This window comes from Salvia hispanica, chromosome 1, assembly GCF_023119035.1.
Source record: "Salvia hispanica cultivar TCC Black 2014 chromosome 1, UniMelb_Shisp_WGS_1.0, whole genome shotgun sequence".
Classification (NCBI taxonomy): domain Eukaryota; kingdom Viridiplantae; phylum Streptophyta; class Magnoliopsida; order Lamiales; family Lamiaceae; genus Salvia; species Salvia hispanica.
Window position 1 is genome coordinate 31,498,882 of NC_062965.1, and position 27,320 is coordinate 31,526,201.

Genomic DNA, 27,320 nt, shown 5'->3' on the forward strand with positions numbered 1-27,320 from the left:
AAGGGACAACCTAAGAAAAATGTTTACTTGTGATGAGTGGATGCACAACAAGCTATCAAAGGAGGCGAAGGGGATCGAAGCAACAAAGACCGTCATGATGACTTCCTTTTGGAATAATGTCGTCTACATTCTCAAAATAATGGGTCCCCTTGTAAGAGTGCTTAGAATGGTGGATGGTGAGAAGAAGGCAGCGATGGGCTACATCTATGAGGCAATGGAGAAGGTGAAAGAGACGATCAAGAAGTCTTTCAATGGGATTGAAAAAAAATATGAAGATGTTTTCAAGATAATTGATAAAAGATGGAGTCGTCAACTCCATAGGCCATGGCATGAAGCTAGATATTTTCTGAATCCAAGCATCTTCTATGATAACAAGGAGAGGAAGATAGGGAGCTTCAAGAGTTGAATGTGTACACAAATGCCGCAGGCGACTTCTTTGGTACCGAGGCTGCGCAACGGCAAAGGAAGATTGTACATCCCGGTGAGAAACTTTAAACTTAGTACTTAAAAAATTTTGAATTCTATTTTCTAATTTGGTAACATATATGATTGTGCAGCTACTTGGTGGTCTATGTTTGGGAAAGACACTAGGATTTTGCAAAAGTTTGCAATCAAAATCTTAAGTTTGACATGTAGCGTTTCCAGTTGTGAGCGCAATTGAAGTGTCTTTGAGCAGGTTAGTACTTACTTTACTACTTGATGTACTTTTTTTTAAAGATTACTTACTGTACTTAATAGTGAATTAGTATCTAATAATATTTATAAATAACAATTATGTGATTAATTATATTTATTTTGTAGATTCATACAAAAAAGAGAAATATGCTCAAGTATAAGAGGATGCAAGATTTGGTTTATGTGAAATATAACCAAAAATTGCATGATAAGAACAAGCTTAGTGCAACCGATGGATTTGATCCTATTATTCTCGATGATATTGATGTAATGAGTAGCTAGTTGGGGAGTTGGATGATGATGATGATGATATTGATGGTAGTAATCATTTGGTTCATGATGACGATGATACACTTGATTGGAACATGGTGTATAAGGCTTCGGGTGTTGGAGAGCCTAGGACATATACTAGGTCAAAGAAGAGGAAAGAATCTTCTACATCTAGTTCAAGTTGTCTTAGAGTTTCTAAGAAAAAGAAACCTATCATTCCTAGAAAAGGGGAAAGGGAAAGGGAAAGGGAAAAGGCTTGAGCTTGTAGATGAAGAATTGGAAGAGGGAGAATTTGAGGGTAGTGTAAGTGGAGATCAAGAGGATGAAGCAATGGAGGATGAAGATGAAATGGATGCCGATGATAGTGATGATGATGAACTAGAAGACTATGTTGAGCTTGATGTCTATTAAGCTTATCATGGTTTTATGTTTTGTTGAACACTTGAATTAAAGACTTTAATTACTAGACTTTTATATAATTGCGTTCTATTTTATGCTTTATTACATATTTTTAGAGTTTTTAATGTTATATTTTTATTATTTTCTAATTTTTTGAATTATATATGAATATATAAATATTATTTTATATATTTAATTAATGACCGCCATATCCCGCCATACCGATACGCCATATCCATGTGGCATTTTTCGGGCGAACCGCCATGGACCGCCATACTACTTTGACAACATTGTTTGAGACTGAGTCATTATCTGCCCCATGTACCCGCGTTGGACAGGATGTTATCGAGGCTCCCAACACCGTGTCCCCAATGGAAGTTCGGTTACATCTAACTCGCCGTATAGCCGTATGGCCAAACAGGATTCCAGTAAGTGAGATGGAATTGAGGATGTCTTTGATTATCCTCGGTTGGTGACGGCTAACTTGATGTATATGGAGAAGTTAATGTATTTTGGTTTGATGGAGTAAGTAGGTCGTTTGAAGCCATTATGGTCGTAGAATGCGTAAAGGTTGTTTTGTTAATTGTCGTTGTAAGTTGGGTATGGACGACGTATGCATTATCTACTACATAAATTTTAATCGTCACGCGTGGATTTATGTTGCATCTTTGTAGCGTAGTGTACTCCACAACCTTGCACGGCCTATCCATGTCATTCATATAGGAAAATTAGGTTAGGAGTAACCATACAATATTCTACCATACACCAACCAAAAGGTTGATGGGTTACACAATACAAAACGTTAACAAACTTAAGCACAACATACTTCACACCAACAAAAGAAAACAAATGACCGATACGAAGACTAGTCTAATACAAACACAACAACGTAAAGGTAGTCATCCTTCTTCCTCTAACATAGCAAGAAGATAGCCAAGCCGGTCAGGCTCGGTCATCTCCATGAAAACCTCAAGCCGCTGCGGTTTATCGCCCAATTGAAGCTCCTTATTTTTTGTTTAGACTGCGTGCACAGTAAGGAATAACAAGACTCCTAGGTCCAGTGAATCCTCTAGGTCACAAGGTCTAGGAACTCACGGATCGTTGGAAGATCTCGGTCGTCGGACACACAGAATACCACTTCAAAAACCCTCAACCACGTATACTAAAATTTAGCACAGGGAAGTAGGGATCGATCCCACAGAGACAGATGCGAAATGAACATGCTCAAGGATTCGGAAACTATTTTTGGGTTGGCTGCTGCCACGCATTTTTTTGGGTTGAGGAAATTAGACTAAACTTGGAATTTAAATCTGCTACACTAACAGCTAGATCTAGGCAAAACGGAAATCATGCATGTAAACTGGAGACCGAGACAATCACTAGATCTAAGAAACTATTCTAAATTACCTAGACCTGGGAAATAAACTGACGGTGGGGACCATGGCTGAAAAAGCAGAGTACGGACGAAAAGCTGGAAAAACAACTAACTAAAGTACTAACTAACAGCGACATCATCTTCTTCAAATCAAATTGCATAAAAACTCAGTAGAAACAGGTATGAAACGTAATCGGAAAACAAAGCAGACTGGATTTAAGCAATTTAGTGAAGAACAATTAAAAACTAAACAGATCTACGACTACTAGACGAAGTAAGACAGAAAGGAAATAGAAAACTCAAAATCCATGCACAACTTGAATCCCCTGTTCAGATCCAACCTCGGATGCTAAATCCACTCCGGATCCAAGCATCCGACATAAACTCCGGCCAAAAACATACCCATAGCTACAGAATCGCCCAACAACTTCCGATCAACAACAATAACACAGATCTATCGCCGTATTCCCCAGATCAAGCACAGAATTGACCCAAACAGAGATTAACATGCAACTGCCGAAATAAAACTTCAAACAAAACAGAATCAACGTAGATCAACACAAGATAACACCAATATGACAAAAACAAACTGAATGCATAGATAATCGGTAACAGCAACAACCAAATCGACTTCCAAAACGCGAAGTTCGAATGAAATAAGGTGCAAAGACAGAATGTAAGTAGATTGTTTCTTCGCCCTTCGCAAGGACGGTGTTATGACTGACTTTCTCGGAAGATAAGACCCTTAGAACCCTAAACTACCCCAGAACTCCCATTTCCCAAGTGTGTGTTTTTTTTCGTGTGTGAGCTAAGAGCAAAATTCGTCCCTATGCGTGTGGTGCATGCTCCTTTATTTATAGGCGTTTGAAGTGGGCCCAGCGAGGTATAGATAGTCTTTGTTTCCCTCAGCTATTGACTCTCTTCTTCTAGCCATTCTTTTCCCTTCAGTTCTGCTCACTTTCCTTTATTTCCTTCGCTAGTCCGTTTCCTCCGGCTTTTCTTGGATCTAGCGATTCCGTCACACACCTGGCTTAAAAACTATAATAGACCCAGTAAAATATAGTGTTTTTCACCACATAACCGATGCATGAAATTAGCCTTATCACCAATATATTGCACAATTGGTATTTTTGACGTGTGGTGAGTCCGTCAACCTCACCCAGCTTCTGAAACATAACTTGCTGAGCCTGGCCTAGATCGAACTCGTACCCAATTTTCGATGACAAAACTTCCAACCTTGAGTTAGTCTCAGACTCTCAGCATGTAAATTTGACAAAAAGTCCATAAGAAGTTCGTCCGAACTAGCTACCTTACGTTTTTCATCCCCTGTTTTGGGAACACCAGTTTGCTTGTCGCTTGCACCCGAACTAATGTGATCGCCAATATGTTCATCTACCGGTGTGTCATGATCAGTGAAGGGGACTGACACGAAGGGGGGCTGGGAGTCGCTCTCATCGCATTGACTATCTCCCCGTCAGAATCGTGCAGGCGCGCTGCTGCAACAGAAATATTCTCGCCCCACCGCCAGTGGCACGGTCTTTCCCGAAGATGGTCTTCCACGTCTCCCACAGAGGCCATGATTTATGGCGCATGAATTTCGCTTTCAGGTCTACCTTTAAAACCTCACATAAAACTAAATTGAGACAATTGATCTGCATAAACAAGACCGCACTCAGATATATGCAATGTTACTACCTTAACAACGTGCTCCCACTGTTCGTCGTCGATGTTGATTTTGTAATCACCGTTCGAACTGAACCCTACACCGGTCCGCTCGAGGATATTGCGCAGACTTGTGTAGCTTGCTTTCCATGCAGTGAATTTGGAGACTACATGCGGTGTACCTTTGATGTCAGAGGTCGGAAATTCTTGCCTGATATTATCCTCACATCTTTGAAGGTATCCAGTTCGAAAATCGTTGTTTGATTTCCAACCCAGCGCAACTAGTTCGACCAAAGTAGCTGCTATTCTTCCTTGCGATGGGACCAAAGACGTCGAGTGCGATCCCCCTTTTTATACTTTCGACTTGGTTTTTCAGGAGGCGCGCCTACAAATCACACACGTCAACGCTATCCATAACCACCTCTGAAGAACCGAAAAAAAAGGTACAACTAAAACCCACATACCAGAAGGATCACTTCCTCCGACCGTCGTGGCGCCGGAAGCTTCCATTGTAGTGGACAACTGGACATATCAATCTACAGAACACAATCCGAATACATTAGAATGAATCGGCAAAGAATGGAATACATATGCTACGAATACATTTTGCGGGACACATACTAGATTAAAGTTTGAACAAGCATGAATCTGTCGACAAAGTCACACATTATTTAAAGACAGCCATTTGCCGCCACATATGGAATTTCATTTGGAGGTAAATTCAATATTTTCATTTCGATTTAGCCGCTAAAAGCATGAGGGTATATTAGGTATACCGCCACATTATGGAGGACAAAGTCGTCAACGTCCTCGCATGTCTACCAAAACCTGGAGCTCAAATGTGTACAACCAAACACCTACAATCATTTCGCATGTGGTGGGGCAATAAAGATTTAATTAGGGCCATATTTGTTTCATGCATTTCAGATTTAATTAGGGCCATATTTAATTAGGGCCATATTTTCTGAACACATTAAACTGAATAGAAAAATGTCAAAAGCTCGAGAAAGTTAATCTTGGATATATCAACAATCCCCACCATGGTGTTGTTGACCAAAAAATATTGTATATAAAACAATCAAATCTTTAGAAAATCTTGGATGCAAATTGCAATATATGAACTAATTAATGATTGTAATCGATTGTTATCTAGATATAGATGAAAACAAAAGGAGTAGAAACCATTAACAATTCTAATTTATAACTAAAAACCAAATTAATGCAAAAAAGGCAATGAGGTAAATAAAGATGCGTTGTACTAGTATAAATGATGTGCAACGTTAAGCTAGTTCGAGCAAAAATACTAGTAATAGTATTTCATAATTGGTCGATGTCGCAGAGTAAAAACATCAATGGGTTTTGGTAGAACTATAAATTTTTAAACACTGGGAAGAAATAAGAAACTCCATAAAAATGAACCACAGACAACTGCGAGTACAATGACCAAAATGACAAAATTACAGCCTTCTTCCCCTTCTACCACCCTTTCTGCGAGTGCTGTCAGTTGGAATTGGAGTCACATCCTCTGCAAGTGTAAACAACGTGCCCATTATGAAAGGTTCCATTGAATGAAATGAAACATGATTGAAAAAAGGCATTAAAACATTCAGACATCAACAAATTTCCCATACCTATACGGCCAATCTTCATGCCAGAACGGGCAAGAGCTCTGAGCGCAGACTGAGCACCAGGACCAGGAGTCTTAGTTTTGTTGCCACCAGTAGCACGAAGCTTAATGTGAAGGGCGTTGATGCCAAGTTCCTGATATGTTGCCCAGGGATCAGTTTATACAGAAAGCAGACTAATAGTTTCATGGCATGTTCTGTAAGGATAGCAAGTTTAGATGGAATATCATAGAACCTTGCATCTCTGAGAAATATCTTGTGCAGCAAGCATAGCTGCATAGGGAGATGATTCATCCCTGTCAGCCTTCACCTTCATACCACCTAAATTTAAAAGAGAAATTTGAAAATCAGAATCAATCTAAGGAAAGGTGCTACTTGAAAAGGAAACACCGATCAAACTATGCTTTTAGAGCAGACATGGAATAAGATATAAGCACATCAATGCTTCAAATAAAAGAGTGTTTCAACAATTTTCACTGGCAACACCTATCAAACTTTGCTTTCTGTACAAAGCATGTATCTCCACCCCAAAGTGGTGTCAAGGTATTGCGTGCAATTTGAAAAATTGTTCAAACATTCCATCCCAAAGCTCCAATCTATATCCTTCTGATAGAAACTTATTGAACATTTGTAGCTGAAGTGCTGAACTATTGGGAGATTTTGAATCAATAATTGCTATGGGTCATTAGTTATAAAAGAACATTAAAAAAATTGAATTCACTTGCAATTTTTTTATAAAGACTACCGATGGCTAAATTTTCAAGAAGTAAATATAACAAAAAGTAAGTACAAAGTCAGTTAGCCAAGAGCCACTATAAAGACTACCTGTTATACGAACCATGGTTTCTCTCCCAGACAAATCAGTGACATGCTGCAAACAAGGGTGACCAAAAGTAAGAGTGACTGAATATTTTAATAAAAATAATCATGTAAACATGGAGATCTTCATACGTTAATACGAATAAATTGATATCATTTCAATTAATAAAATTAGAAGTTATTACAGTAACCCTATTGTAAATATATGCTAATAAAACACTTCTGCACTCACGATGAATGTATCATTGAAAGAGGCAAAGATGTGGGCCACGCCAAAAACAAGCTCCCCATCTCTAGTGGCAGGTCCAAGAGTGACATTATCTTCCTTTGGCTCCCTGGTCTTTCTCTTCGACTATAAAATTCAAATAAATGATCAAGTACACAGTTAGTCGCACACTTACATTTCTTATCAACAACATAGTAACAGCAGAACAAGAACGACTTCATCAAGCAGTAACTCAAACACAAATGCCCATTTAGAGTGATTAAGGATTGATGGTAAAATCCTAAATTCCAATCGGCCACTAAAGGCTGGGAAACAGGAAAAGTAGAAGGTCGTGTACACAAAACAAATAAAATGGAAACTCCTGAGCACAAAACATCAGCAGAATCAGATTAAATCAAAAAATTGTTTAACGTGTAGATTCGCATTATTTATTTATTTTAATCTAGAAATCATGCATTAATAGTGTCTTCCCCCAATTAGCAAAGGCAATGACAATAGTAAAACAACAGATTGATCCAATCAGAGGCATGCTATTGAAAAGCGACCCAAGTTATCTCCCATAAACACTTATTTCAAAATTTCAGGTAATGCACCCAAAAATCCAGATTAAACTGAATAACAGGGCATGCATCAAAGCAGTGAATGAGCATTCAAATCCAAAGGAAAAAATAAGCAGAATCGCAATCATACAAAACAATATGATTTCACATTCGAAACAAATAGATACAAAAATTCAATCATAGATGTGACATATTTTGAAAAAAACAGAACACAGAAACAAAATATCATAAATCTAAGGATTTACCATGGCTGCGGCTAAAGGGAAATTGGCTTTCGCTGCTTCACAACTCTGGAAAAAAACCTAGTGGAGAATTGCAGGTAGTAGAAAATTCAACTAATGTTAGTATTAGCATTTTATACCTCGGGGGGCTAGGGTTTAGAATGACGGGTGCAACCGATATGACCAAAATGCCCATCTACTTTGAGTTTAATTAAAACTTTCATAAGATCGATTAATTAATTTAAAAAAGTTCAAAAAACAAAAATAATAATTTAAAAAAGTGGTTGATATCACTCTTTATTTAGAAACGGATCGATATCACTTTTAGAAACTCTCCATTTAAAACAGATCACAAATTTGAATAATAATAATAATAATAATAATAATAATAATAATAATTAATAAAAATGGTTGATACTTATCAATTTTCATATTAGAAACGGGTCAATAATTGTTTTAAAAAATTAGACCACAAATTTGTAGGAGTATTTGATAATGTATAGTATCCACAATAGCGGACTAACCAACGCCCTAGCCACCGACGTGCGGCTAGGGTGCTCGACTAGTCCGCTATTGCGTTAGGCTAGCTGGACGGACGAAAAACCAAGGCCGTAGAGCTAGGGTGTGGACTAACCGGCTAGCTGATCGCTAGCCGCCTATTGCGTGGCGAGCAATCGGCTAGCCGATTTTTTTAATTTTTTTTTATTTATACTCTATATTTACAATTAATTGCACTTCATTTTTTTAATATTTGATAAACACCAACAATTAAAATGAATTAATCATATTTGTCAATTTATTTGTTGGGCTAGGGCGTTGGCTAGGCTAATGCTAACCTATTGTTAGGGCTATTGTTTGGTTAGACTATTACAGGCTGTGGGAAAGGTATGATAATATAACAGAAGGAGTTTTTGGCTGGACTATTGCTAGTCTATGTCTATTGTAGATGTTCTAATGACATATTATGAATAATGAATTAATTATATAATAATAGCTACTGAATTTATTTATTTTTAATTAAATTTTGATGGAGGTCACTCCTATGTAATAATACTATGAGTCATTTGATTATCACGAATATTTATAATTAAAAGTTATGGCTAATCTTATTTTTTTATTCGATTACATTTTTCTCAAAAACTTAAGTTATGATAATACATCTTGACATGTCCAATAATATCAAGATATTAAATTGTATCTTATTATTAACCATCTCATCTTCATTCATATTACTATTAATTTAATTATTGAGAGATATTATTGTAACTTATCCAATATTGTAGATCTCACTATATTCGAACGACACTTAATAAATAATGACTAAAAGTAAGGGTGGTTAAATATTTAAATAAGAATAATCATGTGAACATGGAGATAAAATATTAATCAATTCAAATAAACTTTAGCCAAAATTAAATTTATTACAATAAATAAATGAATAAAAAAAATATTAAAAGATGACTAATGTCAATATTAGATTGTACTAGTATTTCATTATCAATCATCTCATTTTCATGATTTCATCTATATTACTGATTTAATATTATATCTCACTGTTACCTGAACAAGACCTAGTAAATAATTATGTAAGTGACCAAAAGTACTCCATCAAATTCACATTAATTGTCTTATTTTTTTCATTATCATCTTATCTTCATTAATTGTCTCAATTTACTTTTACTATTTTTATTAAAGATATTCCATTAAATCATTCCACTAACAATATTATAAATTAATAGTAATAACAGGGCCGATCATCTATATATGTCATTCGCAGAATAATATTATAAATTAATAATAACAGAGCCAATCATCTATATATGTCATTCGCAAAAAAATCAAGAGGAACGTCTCGCACGGTACAAACATTGTTACATTTGTTAATTATAATTGTCATTCATGTCCTCACTCCATAGATGACTCGTCTGATAACAACAAACATAAACATACAGCATTCGATGATACAACATCACATTGGTGACATATGAATCATGGGGTTAGCTCCATATTATAGCAAACATCACACTTCCGGTCGAGGTACTAGAATTGAGCCAATCAATCTAACCGCCCTTGCCCTGCCCTCTAGTCGAATAGGTCAATACGAGGGTCGTGCTCGCTAGCCATTATCATCCCAGTGCAAAGGCAGGTGGGGCACATTACCTATAATCAAACCAAAACTAATCAGTAGGCAAAACTCAGCAAATGTACAGCACTTATCTACGTAGCTAGGAAACTATATACCACATCAGTTCAATCTATCCAAGAATACTAAATTTTTTATCAAGGAGAGTGCAAATCAGAAAGATATACAACAATATAAAAGTGAATAGAAACCTAAACTATGATCAATCAATTCTTCATAATCTCAACTTCCACATGTGTTTCAATGTTGAAAGGGCTACATCAATGTCATATATTAATCATCAAGTTTCTTCCCGAGATTTCGTTGAGATAACAACATTAGATATGTGGTTAAAAGAAACAAGACAAGTCAATATGTTATAGAAGGTCATTTCTATAGCATCAAAAGCTAAATCAGTAAATACAAATGAATTAGTACTAATCGTGGAAAAGGAAAGAATGTAAATCTTCTCCAGCAAATGGGAAAAGAAAGAGCAAGAATCACATTATATCCATCAATAAAAAGTTCTATTGCTTGATTTTATTCTTTGTTCTCTTTCGGAACTGTGTAGGTCGAGGTGATGCATATGATAGAAATTAACAGAATTACATACCTTTCCAGACCCAGAGCAATTTTGACACCTGCAAGTAGTTGGTACGTTCAACTCGCGATCCGTAGCGCTTGTCAAAATGGGTTCAACAGACACACGCAAACCGGTTGCTGAACAGCGGGCACATGACAAGTACCCTATCCAAAAATATAAGAATGTATGAAACATTATACTACATGAAATCAGTAACGAAAAGGGTTGCACCACAAAACTTCGAGTATGCAAAAAATTACGCAATAATAATGTTTGAGTCTACAGATTTCTCAAAGCAGAAATATTCGTTAGATATGTAATATAATCAGTTATCTTCAAATTAGACCAGCTCTGGGAAAAGATCAAAGGCCCGACATATGAGTAAGTTGTTGTTCCATAAATGGCTTGTGTCACCGCGAAAGGAAATCCCACAACAAGCAGGTAGTTAAAGAATGAAGATAAGCCGAAAACTTCAATAGTAATACTATCATGTGCAAGATTACACAGGAGAGTTACCACATGAGGAAGAAAGGGAATTGATGACGGTATATCCGGCATCTCATTTTCACGATCAGGCTCCCATTTCATGCTTTTAATGCGTTGTTGCACTCTCAGCCTCCTCAACTTCAGTGAAGGAAACAAACAAATATTATCGTGCTGGCCTAAGGGGAGAAATACAGAAAGAAATAGAATAGGGAGCTCACTTCTTCCATAAGAAGAAAAATTTTATTGCGTCGACTTTTAATGTTGTCTTGGATCTCCTGCAGCTGCATCTGAACAAAATCCTGAACAGTCTCTGGCCCTTCTATAATGCAGAAAGTGCTGCAGAGTAAAACGATGAGGATTTTGACAGCAATAATCTTACTACTACTAATACAATATCATCAAAGCATTCCAGAATAATATCCTAAATAACTGAAATTCAGCAGGAAGGAGAAATCAGTTATAAATTAAGATGCTCCCAAATTAAAGGATTGCAAGGAAATCAAAATAAAAAAACACAAAACCATGTTTTCAAGTTGCACTGAATACATAAGACTGAATCAATACACCCGTCCAAAATCCTCCCAATTTCAATTATTAAATCTTCAAACGGGAAAACCACAGAGGAAAAAAAAAACAAAACAAAGTGGCAATTGACTGATTATAATTAGAGAAATCACAGTTAAAGAATTAAAAGAAGAATTAAGGAGGTTTTCTAGAATCAACCTTGCGTCGCTGTCTCCAGGAGCATCGGAATTAGCGGAGGCATCGTTCGGAGAAGATGAAGATGCAATGATCTTGGTTCTTGAGGCGTTTCCAAAGAAGAGGAGGCGTTTTGGATGTGTGGAGAAGATGAGAGGTTTGCTGGAAAAATTACGCTTATAGGCGTGGGGCGTGGAAGGCAGGGGAGCATAGAAAGAAGCCATGTTAATTTAGCAGCTCATCCAAATCTTAGAGAGAGAGACCGGCGGGGACAGGGGATGGGCGGTTTGTAAGTTTGTCTATCGGAATTTTAAAGGAATCTATAACTGAATCTTACCCCTTCAAAACTCACTTCTTTACATATTTCTCCATACTTCTATTCTAGAGTTTTAGTTTTAGTCTGGCGTCATCAACTTATATTTAGATTTATTGGCTACGAGGAGTAATAGCATGGTGTCTGAAATAGACATTTTAAATGGTTAAACATGGAGTCCAACTTGACAATTCCAATTGAATTACTACTAATTTACTTAATTTTTCAGGGTCATATTATTACTACTATTAATAATTGTAAGAAATGAGTCCACGCTCTTAAAAACGTGAAGAATTAAGGTCATGTTTGGTTGACGGAAAAGTAAAGTTAGAAAGGAAAATGATTCTCGGGAAAATGAAACCCGGGAATATGATTCCTAATAACTTTATATTAGAAATGGGCCACTCACCCCTTAAAAGGCCTCATAAGGGGGAGGGTTATCCACACTTATATAGATTAGATTGGATCATCACCAAGTCGATGTGTAACAGACTTTTAGAGAATTTAACACTTTACTTTCCAGTGTTTGGAAAATATCAAGATTTTATATTATATATTTGATTTAAACACCAAACTAAAAATATAGTACTTATTATTATTTTTTATTTATAAAAAAATATTAATAGAAATTTTTTTAATAAATTATTAATTACAAATGATAATAATATTATATTTATTATTAATGCTCTAGTTGGCTCCAATTCTGTTAGGAGCGGTTACTACTCGTTTTAGCTACTTATAAAGCCCGTTTTTACTTGTATCTAGTTAGCAGTGAGTCAATGAACAAAGAGAATTCTTTCTCCAAGAAACCTCTCTTTTCTTCAAGATTAGCGTGTGTTCCCTGTGTGTGAGTTCTGTGTGAATTTTTCAGAGTGAATAAAAAAAAGTCTCGACGTGACATGAGCGTGAAAGGGGTTTAAGAATCAGTTTTCTTTTTATAAGGGCTAAAATCACTTATTTTGGCTTTTTTACCCCATATTGTAGGGTGGATCTCGAAAGATATGAAAGATCTCGCTCCAAGCCGTACATACGACTTTCATCGAATACGGCTTTCCGCAGAATTCTACATGTATCTATGAGATCGAGTATGGAATTCTGTTTACTCACTTTAAATTGAGTATCCCTTTCCCTCCCTTTCCTGCTAGGATTTGGAAATCCTGTATTTTACATATCCATACGATTGAGTCCTTGGGTTTCCGAAATAGTGTAAAAAGAAGTGCTTCAAATCATTGCTATTTGACTCGGACCTGTTCTAAAAAAGTCGAGGTATTTCGAATTGTTTGTTGACACGGACAAAGTCAGGGAAAACCTCTGAAATTATTTCAATATTGAACCTTGGACATATAAGAGTTCCGAATCGAATCTCTTTAGAAAGAAGATCTTTTATCTCATGGTAGCCTGCTCCAGCCCCCTTACGAAACTTTCGTTATTGGGTTAGCCATACACTTTACATGTTTCTAGCCATTCACATGGCATCATCAAATGATACAAGTCTTGGATAAGAATCTACAACGCACTAGAACGCCCTTGTTGACGATTTTTTGATTATTCTCAAAGGAGAAGATTATTCTCTTTACCAAACATATGCGGATCCAATCACGATCCTATAATAAGAACAAGAGATCTTTCTCGATCAATCCCCTTGCCCATCATTCTTCGAGAATCAGAAATTTTCAAGTTTGAATTTGTTCATTTGGAATCTGGGTTCTTCGGGTTCTTCTACTTCATTTTTATTTAATATTAATTTCTTTTTCACTCTCTTTTTTTTATATCAATTATCATTCCTCAGTCCCATAGGTTTGATCCTGTAGAATTTGACCATTGAACGAAGGGTACGAAATAAATCTGATTGATTTTTCGATCAAAAGTACTATGTGAAATCTTCGGTTTTTCCTCTTCCTCTATCCCTATCCCATAGGTACAGAATCAAGAGAGAACCTTTTCTTCTGTATGAATCGATCTTATTCCATTCCAATTCCTTCCCGATACCTCCCAAGGAAAATAACATATCGAATTGGGTGGATCCCAAATTGACGGGTTAGTGTAAGCTTATCCATGCAGTTATGCACTCTTCGAATAGGAATCCGTTTTCTGAAAGATCCTGACTTTCGTACTTTGGTGGGTCTCCGAGATCCTTTCGATGACCTATGTTGTGTTGAAGGGATATCTATCTAATCCGATCGATTGCGTAAAGCCCGCGATAGCAACGAAACCGGGGAAAATATACAGAAAGGACAGTTCTTTTCTATTATATTAGTATTTTCTATTATATTAGATTAGTATTCGATTAGTAATAGTTATTCGATTCGATTAGTATTAGTTATTCGATTAGTATTAGTTAGTGATTTAGATTAGTTAGTGATCCTGGCTTAGTGAGTCCTTTCTTCCGTGATGAACTGTTAGCACCAGTCCTACATTTTGTCTCCGTGGGCCGAGGAGAAAAGGGGCTCGGCGTGTACACGAGAGAAGCAAGGAGGTCAACCTCTTTCAAATAGAAAATATACAACATGGATTCTGGCAATGCAGTTGGGCTCTCATGTCGATCCGAATGAATCTTCCTTTCCGCGTAGGTAAATCTTTGCCTGCTTGGCAAGAGGCTAGCAAATTGCAAATTCTGTCTCGGTAGGACATGTATTTCTATTACTATGAAATTCATAAATGAAGTAGTTAATGGTGGGGTTACCATTATCCTTTTTGTAGTGAAGAATCTTGTATGTGTTCTTAAGACTTAAGAAAAAGAATTTGTCCACTTTTCGGGGTCTCAAAGGGGCGTGGAAACACATAAGAACTCTTGAATGGAAAGGGGATGTAACTCCAGTCCCTTCGGAATCGCTAGTAAATCCTATTTCCGATAGGGGCAGTTGATAATTTCATCCGATTTTGACCATTATTTTCATATCCGTAATTAGGCCTGTCAAAATGGATATCGGGTATTGGATACCCGATATCCAATCCCGAAAAAGTCGGATAATTGGATACCCGAAACCCGATTTTTCGGGTATCGGATCGGGATCGGGTAGTGAGAATTTTGGATTATCGGGTATCGGATTACCCGATATCCGATCGGGTATACCCGAATTATCCGATTTATTTTCTAAAATTAATAAATTATATTTTTATTATAATTAAATGTAATATAATTTCTTAACTATAATCTAATTAATACTTAATAGTTAGCATATAAGATATGTAATTTACTTTTTTAATTATATTTTAATTTCATTGACTCGTGATATTTATAATTTTGAATTTTTTGATGATATTATTGTTAGATCTTGATTCTTATGAATTATTGAATTGTGATATTTATAAAAGATGAATGTTTGAACTTATAAATTTTGATGGTTATTGACTTATTGTGGATGGATGAAAGGTGTTAATATGTATAACTTATGAATTTTGTATTTTTCAAAGTTTGTAGTTATTTTCTTTTAAATTCGAACTACTACAAGAATTAGTTATTTTATCTTAAATTCGAGCTACTATAAGAATTTTGTATTTCTAAAAGCTTGTAGTTATTTTTACTTGAATATTAGTACTTCAACATTGTATAAAATTTGAATTAAATAATATTAAATAAATTCTAAAAGTTTGTAGTTAATTTAAAAAAAAAAAAATCAAAATCACAATTGGGACTGGATACCCGAGTCGGGTATCCGGGTACCCGAAATAAAATTCGGGTCGGGTATTGGATTTTGGGAATTTCGGGATCGGGTACCCGAAAATTTCGGATCAGGTATTCACGGGTACCCAATTTGACAGGCCTATCCGTAATAGTACAAAAAGAAGACCCAGCTCTAACTTGTTCAAGAATAGTGGCGTTCAGTTTCTCGACCTTTTGACTTAAGATTAGTCAGTTCTATTTCTAGATGGAGGAGGGAAGGGATATACGTCAGCGGTGAGCCTCGTGTGCTGAGTTAACAAAAATAATTTCATTTACTTTATCGAGCAGATAAAGAACTAATTTAAATTTGTGACAATTTGAATCCCAAATATTAACCCTCCTTATCATAATCTGAACGTAACTTCTGTTTTGTTAGAAATCCAATTATGAACAATAATGTTCTTTCCTTTGGTAATAATAGCGTCCCCTTTATTAATAGATTAATCAACTAATTCTGTACTGATTATCAAAATTTCACCTCTTTGTACAGGGATATTAGTATGTTACAAATTTCGGATTGGGATTATCATTTCGATTATTTTCAATTTAGTTCAGTTTCCAATTTTTCAATTTTCGTTTTAATTTAGGCAAAAAAACGAAACCAAAAACCAAATGCTAGTATATTTTCATCTAATAGATTGGAAATATGACAAAAAAAATAAAAGTTCGAGATCAAATCAATTGAAATTATAATACAAACAAAGGAATGAGAAATCAGAATATGAATAAGCTTGAATGGAACAAGACCCATCGCACACACTTGAGATCACCTACTCCATCATCTCTTATCTGTAGGAAATAGCAAGAATGATCATCAGCGTGACCCACTGTTATAATTCACTATTTTTCCGATATACTAGTATTAATCAAACTAAATACATCAACAGGTAAATTTAAATTTTGGTAAAACGAAAACGTACTGCATAACAGTAGTAATAAAACTAATCAATAAGCAAATTTAAGTTTTGGCAATAGTAGAGTACTTAAATCCGCCTAACCAAATACACTCCACCTTTTTCTACCACCAGAAAAAAAAATTCACAAAAATCACAAACAAATACAAATGAGATGTCTCCCATCTACGGCGCAGAGGCGTTCATAAACCAAGCGTTTGGGTAAATAAAACCTATTAATCGGACCAAGCATAATAAATATGCAAAAATTCACGAAAAATAGGAAAATCAAATATCCAAAGCCAGAATCGGCCGACTCTGTGATGAAGAAGGTGGGAAAGTGGAATTCTGAGAAGGAAAACCCTAAACAAAACGCCAAATAAACACACAGCAAAACACTGAGATATATACACATTGCTGCGCATAAATCAAGCGGATGCACGAGTTCATTTTATTTGATATCGCGCAGCTATGACTCAAAACGCTTCCATTTATAGTTTGGAAGGCGATCTTAAGGGCTGCGCTTATAAAAATTGAGAAAAATGGGTATGGAAATTGCGAAGAATGAAATTTGAAGATGGAGCGAAGATATTTGTTATAGGGCGGACAGGAAGAGGGGTGAGTGGCTTATATAGTTTGTTTTTCTAGGTCACTTATATTGGGCTTAACTTCTATGGATTCTGTGGAGTATATTCTTTAAATGTTATTTCGGCCCATTGGGCTTTAATATTTTCTTTGGATTACAATGCTTTCTACTTGAATTTTTTAGTAATCAAACTATTAAATCCATATCATCGTATACTTGGATTAACTCCACATACATTCTCAAAAACCACTCAACTTGTTTTTATAATAGTAACTTATTACATCAACAAAAGGTAAATGGTACTATCATGCAATAATAACTTAAAAATAATTTTATACTATAATTATAAATTTAACAATTTTTACAAAAAAGTATAGTCAATTCTTTGTAATATGTCACACTTGCACGACTAGAAATTAGTCAATAAGCCATTCATGGCATGTCCTTTGGACTCTCACTAGAAGGCAGCTAATCACATCCTAATTAAGTTATCTTGCGAGGTAGTAGAATACGATATTAATATACAAGTTTCTAATAATATCATAACTACCTTCTCATTCTGATTGAGCTTTTGATCATGACGAACAACGGTCCATTGTCGGCTACTGTACTGTATTTCTCGAGCATAACTTAATTTCTTGGTACTCCAAGAAGCATCTTGAAGTCTCAAAGTATAGCACCAATGCTAAATTCACGAGTCATGCTCTTTTCTTTGGAAGAGAATGGACTTTGGAAGTTTAGTATACAACAAAGTGGTTCGTTCTTTTATGCTTTTGGTTTATGAGCATATCCAAGGGAAGAAATAAATGCACCAATGCTAAATTCACGAGTCATGCTCTTTTCTTTGGAAGAGAATGGACTTTGGAAGTTTAGTATACAACAAAGTGGTTCGTTCTTTTATGCTTTTGGTTTATGATATCTAATGAAAGACTAGGTCTTGATAAAATATTTTTCTTAATCTACATATGTTAGTATTGAGCATACGGTATTGATTATGCACTACTTTGACTTATCAAATGGTGCGAGTTTTTCGCAACCCCAATCATCATGATATATTGGGTAGTGATGATTAATATCTAGCGGTGCTAGGATTGTTATTATGTTGAATCGTACGCGAGGTGAGTCTCGTTTGATAATGTCCTCAAGAGGAGCTCGAACAAGGTTTTATTATTCGAAAAGCTGGCCAGTTGGAGTTTTATTACTCTATGAATAATAAATAAATGTTTCTTGCTAAGTCCACTCTTGGAATTAATAAGATATTAATTAATTAAGTCCATAGCGGATATTGATTAATTAATGGACATTTATATCTTAAGCGCGGGAAATAAATAATAAAAGTGGAAACCCGGATTACTTGTAATTTCGGATTTGGATGGGGAGAGTTCAATATTACTTACGTAGTGGCTGCTCGTAATATTCCAATATAAGCTTGTATTAAATTGTGGGTTCAATTTAATTAGTAAAAAGCTAATCGGGGGAGCCCATATCCAAAACCTTCCATAGATCCCTGTCTGGGCCCAAAAGGAACTTAATATAAATAGGAGAATAAAGGAGACAGAATAATCACAATTTTCATTCTCAAAATTTTCGAAAATTTCGAACTCCCCAGCTGAAGGAGAAATTCGATTTCTACTCCTTTTCCCAAAAGGATTTCTTCTGTCTTCTTTATTCGAGTCCTAGTATTTTGATAAGATCAGCCCACCCTGATATCGAGATACGGTTCGGGAACCAGAGAGAAGATCGGTGGTCTAGTATTGAAGATCATCACGTGGAGAGAAGGCGCGAGCAATCGACGATTCTTTGGAGAATCAAATTGGTAACTCTAAACCGTAGAATTCATGTTTAGGATTTATATTTTCTAAGCAAGAATTATTTGCGTTCTAGCATGCAATTATCCGTTTAACATGTGAATTGATTAATCGCATAATCGGTCAAATAGATCCGTGTCTGATTTATTTGTTTGTACAAGTCTTCACATTGTGCGCAGGGGCACCAAACCCCGTGGCTCAAAGAACGGCCCACCGTGGCATTGCAGTGCGCTCCCCACCCTTTCCGGGACCTCCTCGTTCTTGTGAGTCCTTCCAGTGCGGGCGGTGGCTCTTATAGGCAGCCACGATCTTCGCCCACATGTTGATGACCCGCTGGTTGTTCGCAACCGGTGGATCGTCGCACACCTCCAACCACCCCTTGGCCACCGCGGCGTACTCATCCTCCCGTCCACTTCCTCCTGGCCGATGTGGCAGCGGGCTGCGATGACTTCGCTAGAGCCGCCTTGCCCTTCCACTTCCCCCTCGTCTTCTGGAACGGGAGTATCATCGTCCCCGAGATCGATCCCCATATCATGCAATAACAGAAGGTCATCGCCAGAGAACTGCGTCTCCACCGGGGTCGACGTGTGAGACCAAGCGGTGTAAATGAAAATGAAACGAAAATCGCGTTTATATATGATTTAAAAAAAAAAAAAAAAATTCGAAAATCGGCGCTGGTCGATCGGGCCTCCACAATGGCGGCTAGCCGATCGGCTAGCGCTTCGGCCAGCGACGAGCGATCGGCCAGCCCACGCCGATCCGCTCGCCGAAATCGCGTTTGCCGATTGCAATGGTTCGGCTAGCCGATCGGCTAGCGCGACGAATCGGCTAGCCGGTCGCTAGCCGACCATTGCGGATGCTCTTATACATTGTTTAATTTTGAAAATGTATTTTTACTTTTTCTTCTTCACACAAAATATAAAAGGTTACATTAGTTATTTTATTTGGTTTGAAATTTATCTTTTCTCCTGAAGTTCATTATTATGTAAAAAGAATATATAATTATTTTTTGATAAGGTAAATTGAGAATATAAACATTCTTTTACCTTTTTTTCCTTTGGAAAAGCTCTTGAATGTTTCAAATAAATACACTACATGTTTTCCCTTCTCAAAAGTCAAAATGATAAAATATTTGGTTTTTTGCTTTAAACTTTACCCGAATTCCGGTTTTACTCACCAACTTTGAGATTTGTTTTTAAAACCACGAACTTTTGATTCATTTGCTATTTTCCAACCCGACCCGAATACCAAATCTCCGATGCAAAATTGTCCAATGTGGACAACCGGAATTATGACTTGGAAACTGGTTTTGTGACTGAAATAACACTATTTTTTGAATTAAAACTTCAAATTTAATACATGAAATAATTATTGAAGAATTCCTGGAGATGTGTGATTCCCAAGCTCAATCTTCAACGATTTCTAGTGATGCATCTGCAATTCAGATCCTTAATCCGCAATTCTCGAGCTCCTTCTTCACCGAGAGCTCCTCAATCCGCAGATCTCAACAAAACACACCGCCACCAAATTTAGTTCTTTCTCATCTCTTCCTCATTCTCTCTCACAGCCGTGTGCAGCGCTGCCGCATCCCGATGATCCGCCGTCGACGTCACTGCTGCCGCCTCCACCGCGGTCTACCCTGTCACCGGCGTGCGAGCCGAAGTTGACTATCCTCTCCATCACTCTCCTCCTTCTCACGACAACTCTGCACCCTTCGCCGGCGCCGCCTTACCTTCGTCTAGCTCACTCCCCTGCGATGAAACCATCTCCACCTTGCATCTGGTTGCTAGTTTCGTAGACGCGCCGCTGACGATGCGGGTGAGGCGGTCAAGGTCGGAGTAATTGAGGAGGAGGAATGAGGGGAGTGGCAGCTGAATTTGGAGAAGCCTCATGTGGAAAATGGTATTACGGAAAAGATAAGGATGAGAAATGAGAATAGAGCAAAGATTTAGGGTGGAAAATGGGAATATGGCAAAATAGAATAAGACATGTAGCATTGCCATATTGGAGCTCACTTATGATTTTACTGCCAAATAAGATTAAAAACGACACATAGATCAGTCGGGTTTCACCTTTGACCCGTCGTGGGAAGAAGCAAATAAATCAAAAGTTCGTGGTTTTAAAAACAAATCCCAAAATTAGTGGGAAAGCCGGAATTCGGAGAAAGTTTATAGTTTTTAAAGCCAAAAACCCTTAAATATTAGATATGTCATCAAGGTAGAAGTGACGATGCTCATTACTCAATTAATTTCAATCTTCAGAAAAGATGATATGCACAAGTTGGATCCGATATTTTAAACTTCAGATAAGGTGATACTCCCTCCACCCCATAAAAATATGCACTTTGTGTCAGGCATGAGTTTTAATGCATAATTAATAAAGTAAGAGAGAGGTAGAAAGAAAAAATAATTAAAGAATTATAGTAAAAGTTGAACCGCGTGTAAATCCAAAGGTCGATTATGATTTTTTATAAATTGTCTAAAATCCATTAAGAGAAATATTATAAGATTTGTGCAAAATAGTACCCCCCCGTCCCTAATAATTCATCACCATTTGACCCGGTGTGGATTTTAAGAAATTTAATAGAAAGTGGGTTAAAAAAGTTGATGGCATGCGGGTCCTACTTTTATATAGTATTAATTTTATAATAAAAAATGTGAGTGTAAATGAGTTAGTGGAAATTTAGGGATGTCAATCGGGCCAGTCCACCGGGTTTCGGGCCAACCCTATTCGGGTTGCGGGTGAAACGGGTGCGGGCTAATCGGGCTATGATTTTTTCGGGTTATAAAAGTTCAACCCTACCCCTAAAAGCTCAGGTTTCAGGCTAGTCCAGCGGGCTAATCGGGTTGCTATCGATTAAATTAACACGCGTTCAATCCAATAAATAATGGTGAAAATTAGTTATATTTATAAAATGTAAAATATTTAATTATGATAAATTTGAGATATATGCTTAAACTCAAACATAAACATGATCAAATATTAATATTTTGAGATTTATGCAAAATAAAACATAAACATCAAGAAATTTTAAAGCATGGTTTAGAAATTGAAATATATTTTTCAATGAATTTGAAGTTTCTAATTTATATATCTATTATTATGTTAATAAAAATTTAATATATAATTTATATATTTAATATATAATTTATATATTTAATATATAAAATTGAAAGTTACTTTTTTAGCCCATCGGGTTTTCGGGTCTGGCCCTAACGGGTTGCGGGTTAATCGGGGTGCGGGCTAGTTGGGTTGTAATTTTATCGGGCTAGAAATTTTCAGCCGTAACTCTGTAAATTTGGCGGGCTATTCGGGCCGGGCCACGGATTGCGGGCTACATTGACATCCCTATATGGAATGTAGGGTCCTCTATTAAAAATGGTAAAAGTGAAAAATGACAAACTTTTAGAGATGAATGAAAAAGGAAATATGAGACAAATTTTCAGGAACATGAAAGTATAATAGTAATATTAAAATGCACATGTTAGCGTAGTAATATGAGGGTAGTTCTGAAATATAATTACTGTAGACTGGTCATTAATTGGATGATTAAATAACCAATCTAAATATAAGAGTAATAAAATAATTATTCAATTAGATGATCCATATGCAAATCAAATTCAAAATCGGACGTTTTACATTTTTTGAATCATATTTTAACTCCCCAACCCAAATTATGTGATTCTCCTTATAAAAGCAAAATTTTGAGATTAAGAATATATATCTAATAAACAAAAAGAAGATTAGGTGTTTATGTTACGCAGTTGAATTCAATAGAAATGTAAATTTATTTACAAGAATCACACACAACCCAATTTTCTCTAGGGATGTTATGTAAATTTATCATAAGAAAGTGAGAGATAAGAAAATATGAGAACAAGATGAAAACTGAGAGAAACTAGCACTCCTACACGGCGACACTACTATGCCATAATAATTACTAGTATTATGAATTTGAGTGAAAAATGGTCTGCCCAGATTTTTTTTCCCATCATGCATGCCCATGAAAATTATCATCCCTACAGAACATTAAAAAAAGTGAAAATTAAGAGAAAGTATAATTCACTATTTTGCAATTTTGTTGAATCTTGTGTGCAGACAACCACAACATATACTCCTATATTGCTAGTATTAATTACTGTTAATTAGAATTTAATACTAATTCACCAATAAAATTATAATCAAATCCTAATTATTATCTGTCGCATTCACTTAAACATATCCACTGGGCTGCTCAAAGCCAGTTCACAAAATTAGGATCTAATAGCCTATCTAACGGCTGATCAGGTACAATTTTTATAACGTCTATGTGACAGGCAGAGAGGGAGATAGAAAGAGCATTTCCGAAATGTGAGTATAACGATTTATTGCAGTACGAGATACACATACTCAAGAAAAGGATATACTACACTCGGTCCACCAATAAATGTTTTATTTTGTTATTTTCATCGGCATGTATGTCAATAAGTCCAATTTATCTCACTATAAAATTATATAAAATTAAGATTCACCTTCCATTAACGTTTCACTTTCTACTTCACTTCTTAAAACTCATGCCCAATCAAATGTGCCTTTTATATTTGTGGACGAAGGGAGTAGAATTTTTAAATGTGGACGTTGAATCAAATGATGAAATAAGACTTTATATCGAGGACAGAGTGAGTAGTAGCTTCATATACTCCCTCCGTCCCATAAAATCGAAACATTTGGGACGGCATGCGAATTAATGCATAATAGTAAAGTAAGAAAGAAGAGAAGGGTAGTTAAAAGTAATGTAAGTGGAAAGTGAAACCCACATTATTATTTGTGTTATTTGTGTTTAATGCATGGTAGGCCTTAGTGGTATAAGTTGTAAATAAATTAACGTATATGGGACGGATGGAAATGGAAATGTCCCTATTTTTATGGGAGGGATGGAGTATCAAGTATGGCAAGATAGATGTTCATCAGCTAAAACAAGAAGATGTGGTGTAAGAATATCTCTTTCACTAATACATATTGCACAAAGGTTTAGGGACTACGTGGTGATCTGCTCGATGACTACAATTTACCTCCGGTTAATTAATATTGGTAGGAATTTGATGGACTTATTAGTTATTAGTAATACGATCACACAGTTTCGTGCACAAGTGTGTGTTTTGTTCTTAAACTTTTGTGGTTGCAGCGCTCATGGATATGTAAGAGCTAGAAATGCGAGTTTAGGAGATAATATAGGATTTGTAGAAATTTTATGTATTATTTCTCCAATGTTATTCAATAACAAAGACTCTATATTTATACTAGACACTAACTCTCGACTCGGAAAGAACCCACAAAGATAACCCGAGAAGGCGTTTATAATAATATACTCGACTCAATAACATTAATATACTACTAAATTAAATAAGATACCGTCTGAGATAGTATAATCTCTAAGATAAGTGGCTGCGCTGAGTTGCTGCTTGTTGGCTGGTGATGTTGTTGCTTCCTCTTGAATATATATATATATACATGTGTAAAATTACATGTATACATATATCATACTTTGATCACCAATAGGATTCACAATCCCTATCATTTTCGTTTTCATTTTCATTTTCATTTTCATTTTCATTTTGCAGTGATTGATGATGAAATCCCGGATTAACAACGTTGGGCATCGAACTCTCAGCTGGTGATGGATGGTTGATTAGCGGCACGGCCGTGTCTTGTTCACGGAGAGGCGGCCGCCGGTTGAATTCCGTGATGTTTCTTGCTTTTTTATATATTCGGCAAATGCTCAATTCTTCCCTCAACTGCAATTAATTTTCATTTGAATAAATATATTTTTGGAATGATAATTAATTAATGAGGAGAGGAGACCTGTGGATTTGGAGGAGAATGAACAGCCTTGTACTCGTTCATTTTCCAAGGGGTTTTAGTTCCGTTTGGAGCCCTCCCAACGTAGTAAACCATGGTTCTTTTCCGGCCGATCACACAATTCTGCGAAGAGTAGACGTCGCCGGGGGAGCCTGTCGCCTTCCAGTAGCCCTCGGCCGTGAGGCGGTTCGGCCTTCCCCCTCGCGCTTCCCTTTCTTGCTGCCGGCTGAAGAAGAACCACTGCTCACTCTCCGCACTACCAACTTCTATATATACAAAATACAAATCATATATATCTAAGCATTTAATTAATCATCATAACAAAGTAATTAAGTTGAAAAGTTACGTGGAAGATCCCATGGATTGTATTGGTAAATGTCGAGGAGAGGGATGAGGGTGTCGATGTCCTCCAATCTTGTGCCTCTGAGCTTGTGATGGAGATAGAATGATATTAGTTCCTCTTCGGTGGGATAGAACCTAAAACCTGGTAGCACCTCATCCATTTCTAACAAGTTGGGAGTAGTAATTAGTTTTGAACCATTTTGCATGCTATTGTAATTTATAGCATTAGCAAACGATATGTAGTCGTGGGGTTCAAGTAAATAAGAGAGAAATTGAGTCTCAATCACGAGGAAACACACGACGCGGCGTGGAAATTTCCACCAATTTTCTCGTGTCCCCATTTCAATTCTCATGTCATTTCATTTTATATTTTCTTATTTGCGATGGAAGAAAAATATTGTTTCTTGATTTATACTGGTACAACACTACGTAGAATTGAATCACTCACCCTCCTTAAAAATAATTATAAGAAATAATGAGTTATCCAAAAATATATAGATGAAATATGATCATTGCTAAGCTGATGTGGGATAAGAATGAGTTTCAACAAGCCCCACCCACTAAAAAAAAAATCGGATAAGGACATTTTTAATGCTATTAAGGATGCAATTTGTATGTCTAATTATATCACCAACGCTTCATAAAGTGTCCATATTGTTAGTGTTCCAACTAAAACTAGGGGACACAATTAAAAGCGTCCTAAAAAAGTAAAAGGTTAAAATAATTTGCTCTCAACTTAGAGAAGCCATCTTTTTTTTATTGGTAAAGAGAAACACTTTCTTTTGCGTCCTAAATTATGATTATTTAAAAAAAAATTCAAACGCTACTAAAAGATAAGTTTTTTATAGTGCCCCTGCATGTGTGGGCCAGAATAAACATCAAACTTTCACTCACCCAACAAAGAGATGATAAAGAAATCAATATTTACTTAGACCTGTTCTGATACCACGTAAATATAAATAGGCTTCATAAGATGATAATGTTATCCAAGAATATATATATATATATTAGACATAATTATTATCAAGTGGTCCAGGTGAGACAAGAATAATTAGAATTTTACATTTTGAACTTTATGAAATTTCAGATATAAACTCTAACTAACCAATGAAGAATTCGAATTTGGAATATTATTTTTATTCCATATTATTTGCCATCTCTAGACTAATTAAATTTAGTGGAAATTAACTTTTCTTGCATTCTTGCGTTAAATATGGTACATCGCCACGTATCACTTATCAGCAATATAGGATTGATCTCACTTGTCTTGGATGGGTTTGCCTGATTGGCATGTATATCAAGTTGATGATGTGTGAAATAAAAATGAGTAAAGTTTGCATGAAATGGAAAATAGGGTTATGGAAAAAAGGGTTCGCTATAGTTTATTTGTTAGTAGTTAGTACTATTTGTTTGAGTAAATGGTGAAAAATATACAAACAAAATGAATGGTGAAAACCATCTACATGTCACATGTTAATTTTAGAGTAATAAATTAATATATTTGTCTACTAAAAATAATCTAATTAATATATTCTAACCATTTTTTCTCATGCTATCTCCCTCATATTTTATTAATTTTATATCAAAAATAGTTCACTACAAAAAAATATTTTATATGAACGGAGACAGTATATAGAGTAACTTAAGATGTTATGATGAAACTTAAATGAACTAATTTTAATTTGGTGCATCAAACACTAGTGGATATTGTTTGTATCAGTGGTGGAACACAACATTCTAGTGATGATTATACAGACTATATCATTCTTATTGAGTGTACCAGACATTGTAAGCTACAATTGGTAAAATTTACAAAAAGTCCTTGTCATACTAGATGTTCTAGTAAATTTTGATAGATATGAAAATATGGTCAAGTTGACTACATGGATAATTTTATCAGAATTTCTAAAAATTAGCTATATATAATACATACAAATCTATACATCTATACATCTATATAATATACATATACATCTATATAAAAGGAGAGTTTTGGACATAATTTAAAATATTTATCAGTTTTGGGTGCCATTACAATTGATTTAAATTTATATAATCATTTTAGATAATCTTTATTAGTTATCATATTATGCGTTACTTCATACGTTACTTCAGGAATTATTATTGCTTGAGAGTTGGGGTAGAAAGGAGGGT

The 27,320-nt window shown here is 35.8% G+C and overlaps 3 protein-coding genes and 2 long non-coding RNA genes across 6 annotated transcripts; all 5 read right to left on the reverse strand.

Annotated features, from left to right (window-relative positions):
• Positions 1–5,667: 5,667 nt before the first annotated feature.
• LOC125206526 (40S ribosomal protein S14-3) lies at positions 5,668–7,986 on the reverse strand. Its single transcript, XM_048105775.1, has 6 exons — positions 7,857–7,986; positions 7,058–7,177; positions 6,832–6,877; positions 6,242–6,327; positions 6,013–6,142; positions 5,668–5,906 (listed from the first exon to the last, which is right to left on the reverse strand). The coding sequence occupies exons 1-6, from the start codon at positions 7,857–7,859 to the stop codon at positions 5,839–5,841; spliced, it is 453 nt and encodes a 150-aa protein (XP_047961732.1). The 5' UTR covers positions 7,860–7,986; the 3' UTR covers positions 5,668–5,838.
• A 1,644-nt stretch (positions 7,987–9,630) lies between these two features.
• LOC125209847 lies at positions 9,631–10,899 on the reverse strand. Its single transcript, XR_007174349.1, has 2 exons — positions 10,568–10,899; positions 9,631–9,992 (listed from the first exon to the last, which is right to left on the reverse strand). It is a non-coding gene; the product is annotated as an uncharacterized LOC125209847 (long non-coding RNA).
• A 28-nt stretch (positions 10,900–10,927) lies between these two features.
• On the reverse strand, positions 10,928–12,111 carry LOC125194215 (protein ORANGE-LIKE, chloroplastic-like; the record flags this gene model as incomplete). Its single annotated transcript, XM_048092323.1, has 3 exons — positions 11,747–12,111; positions 11,242–11,359; positions 10,928–11,161 (listed from the first exon to the last, which is right to left on the reverse strand). Coding segments are annotated over exons 1-3 (552 nt in total), but the record flags the coding sequence as incomplete, so codon positions are not given.
• Positions 12,112–16,297: 4,186 nt separating this feature from the next.
• On the reverse strand, positions 16,298–17,181 carry LOC125214343. The gene is made up of 2 exons (XR_007175100.1): positions 17,004–17,181; positions 16,298–16,488 (listed from the first exon to the last, which is right to left on the reverse strand). It is a non-coding gene; the product is annotated as an uncharacterized LOC125214343 (long non-coding RNA).
• Positions 17,182–24,218: 7,037 nt separating this feature from the next.
• LOC125202827 (NAC domain-containing protein 90-like) lies at positions 24,219–25,335 on the reverse strand. 2 transcript variants are annotated; one of them, XM_048101301.1, is made up of 3 exons: positions 25,171–25,335; positions 24,828–25,087; positions 24,219–24,760 (listed from the first exon to the last, which is right to left on the reverse strand). In XM_048101301.1, exons 1-3 carry the CDS (start codon positions 25,325–25,327, stop codon positions 24,515–24,517), a joined length of 663 nt encoding a protein of 220 aa, XP_047957258.1. In that variant the 5' UTR covers positions 25,328–25,335; the 3' UTR covers positions 24,219–24,514. The 2 variants fall into 2 exon arrangements, with proteins under 2 accessions (XP_047957258.1, XP_047957257.1); XM_048101300.1 differs by having other exon boundaries at positions 24,828–25,090.
• Between the last annotated feature and the right edge of the window lie 1,985 nt (positions 25,336–27,320).

Excerpts from the sequence above, each read along its gene's own strand:
- LOC125206526 (XM_048105775.1), bottom strand. Across the intron at positions 6,878-7,057 it reads CTTTCAATGATACATTCATC|CATGTCACTGATTTGTCTGG; the intron begins GTGAGTGCAGAA and ends CCTTGTTTGCAG. Across the intron at positions 5,907-6,012 it reads CATGAAGATTGGCCGTATAG|AGGATGTGACTCCAATTCCA; the intron begins GTATGGGAAATT and ends TTACACTTGCAG.
- LOC125202827 (XM_048101300.1), bottom strand. The coding sequence starts at position 25,327 with ATGGATGAGGTGCTACCAGGTTTTAGGTTCTATCCCACCGAAGAGGAA. Across the intron at positions 25,091-25,170 it reads CAATCCATGGGATCTTCCAC|AAGTTGGTAGTGCGGAGAGT; the intron begins GTAACTTTTCAA and ends TTGTATATATAG. Across the intron at positions 24,761-24,827 it reads ATTCTCCTCCAAATCCACAG|TTGAGGGAAGAATTGAGCAT; the intron begins GTCTCCTCTCCT and ends AATTAATTGCAG.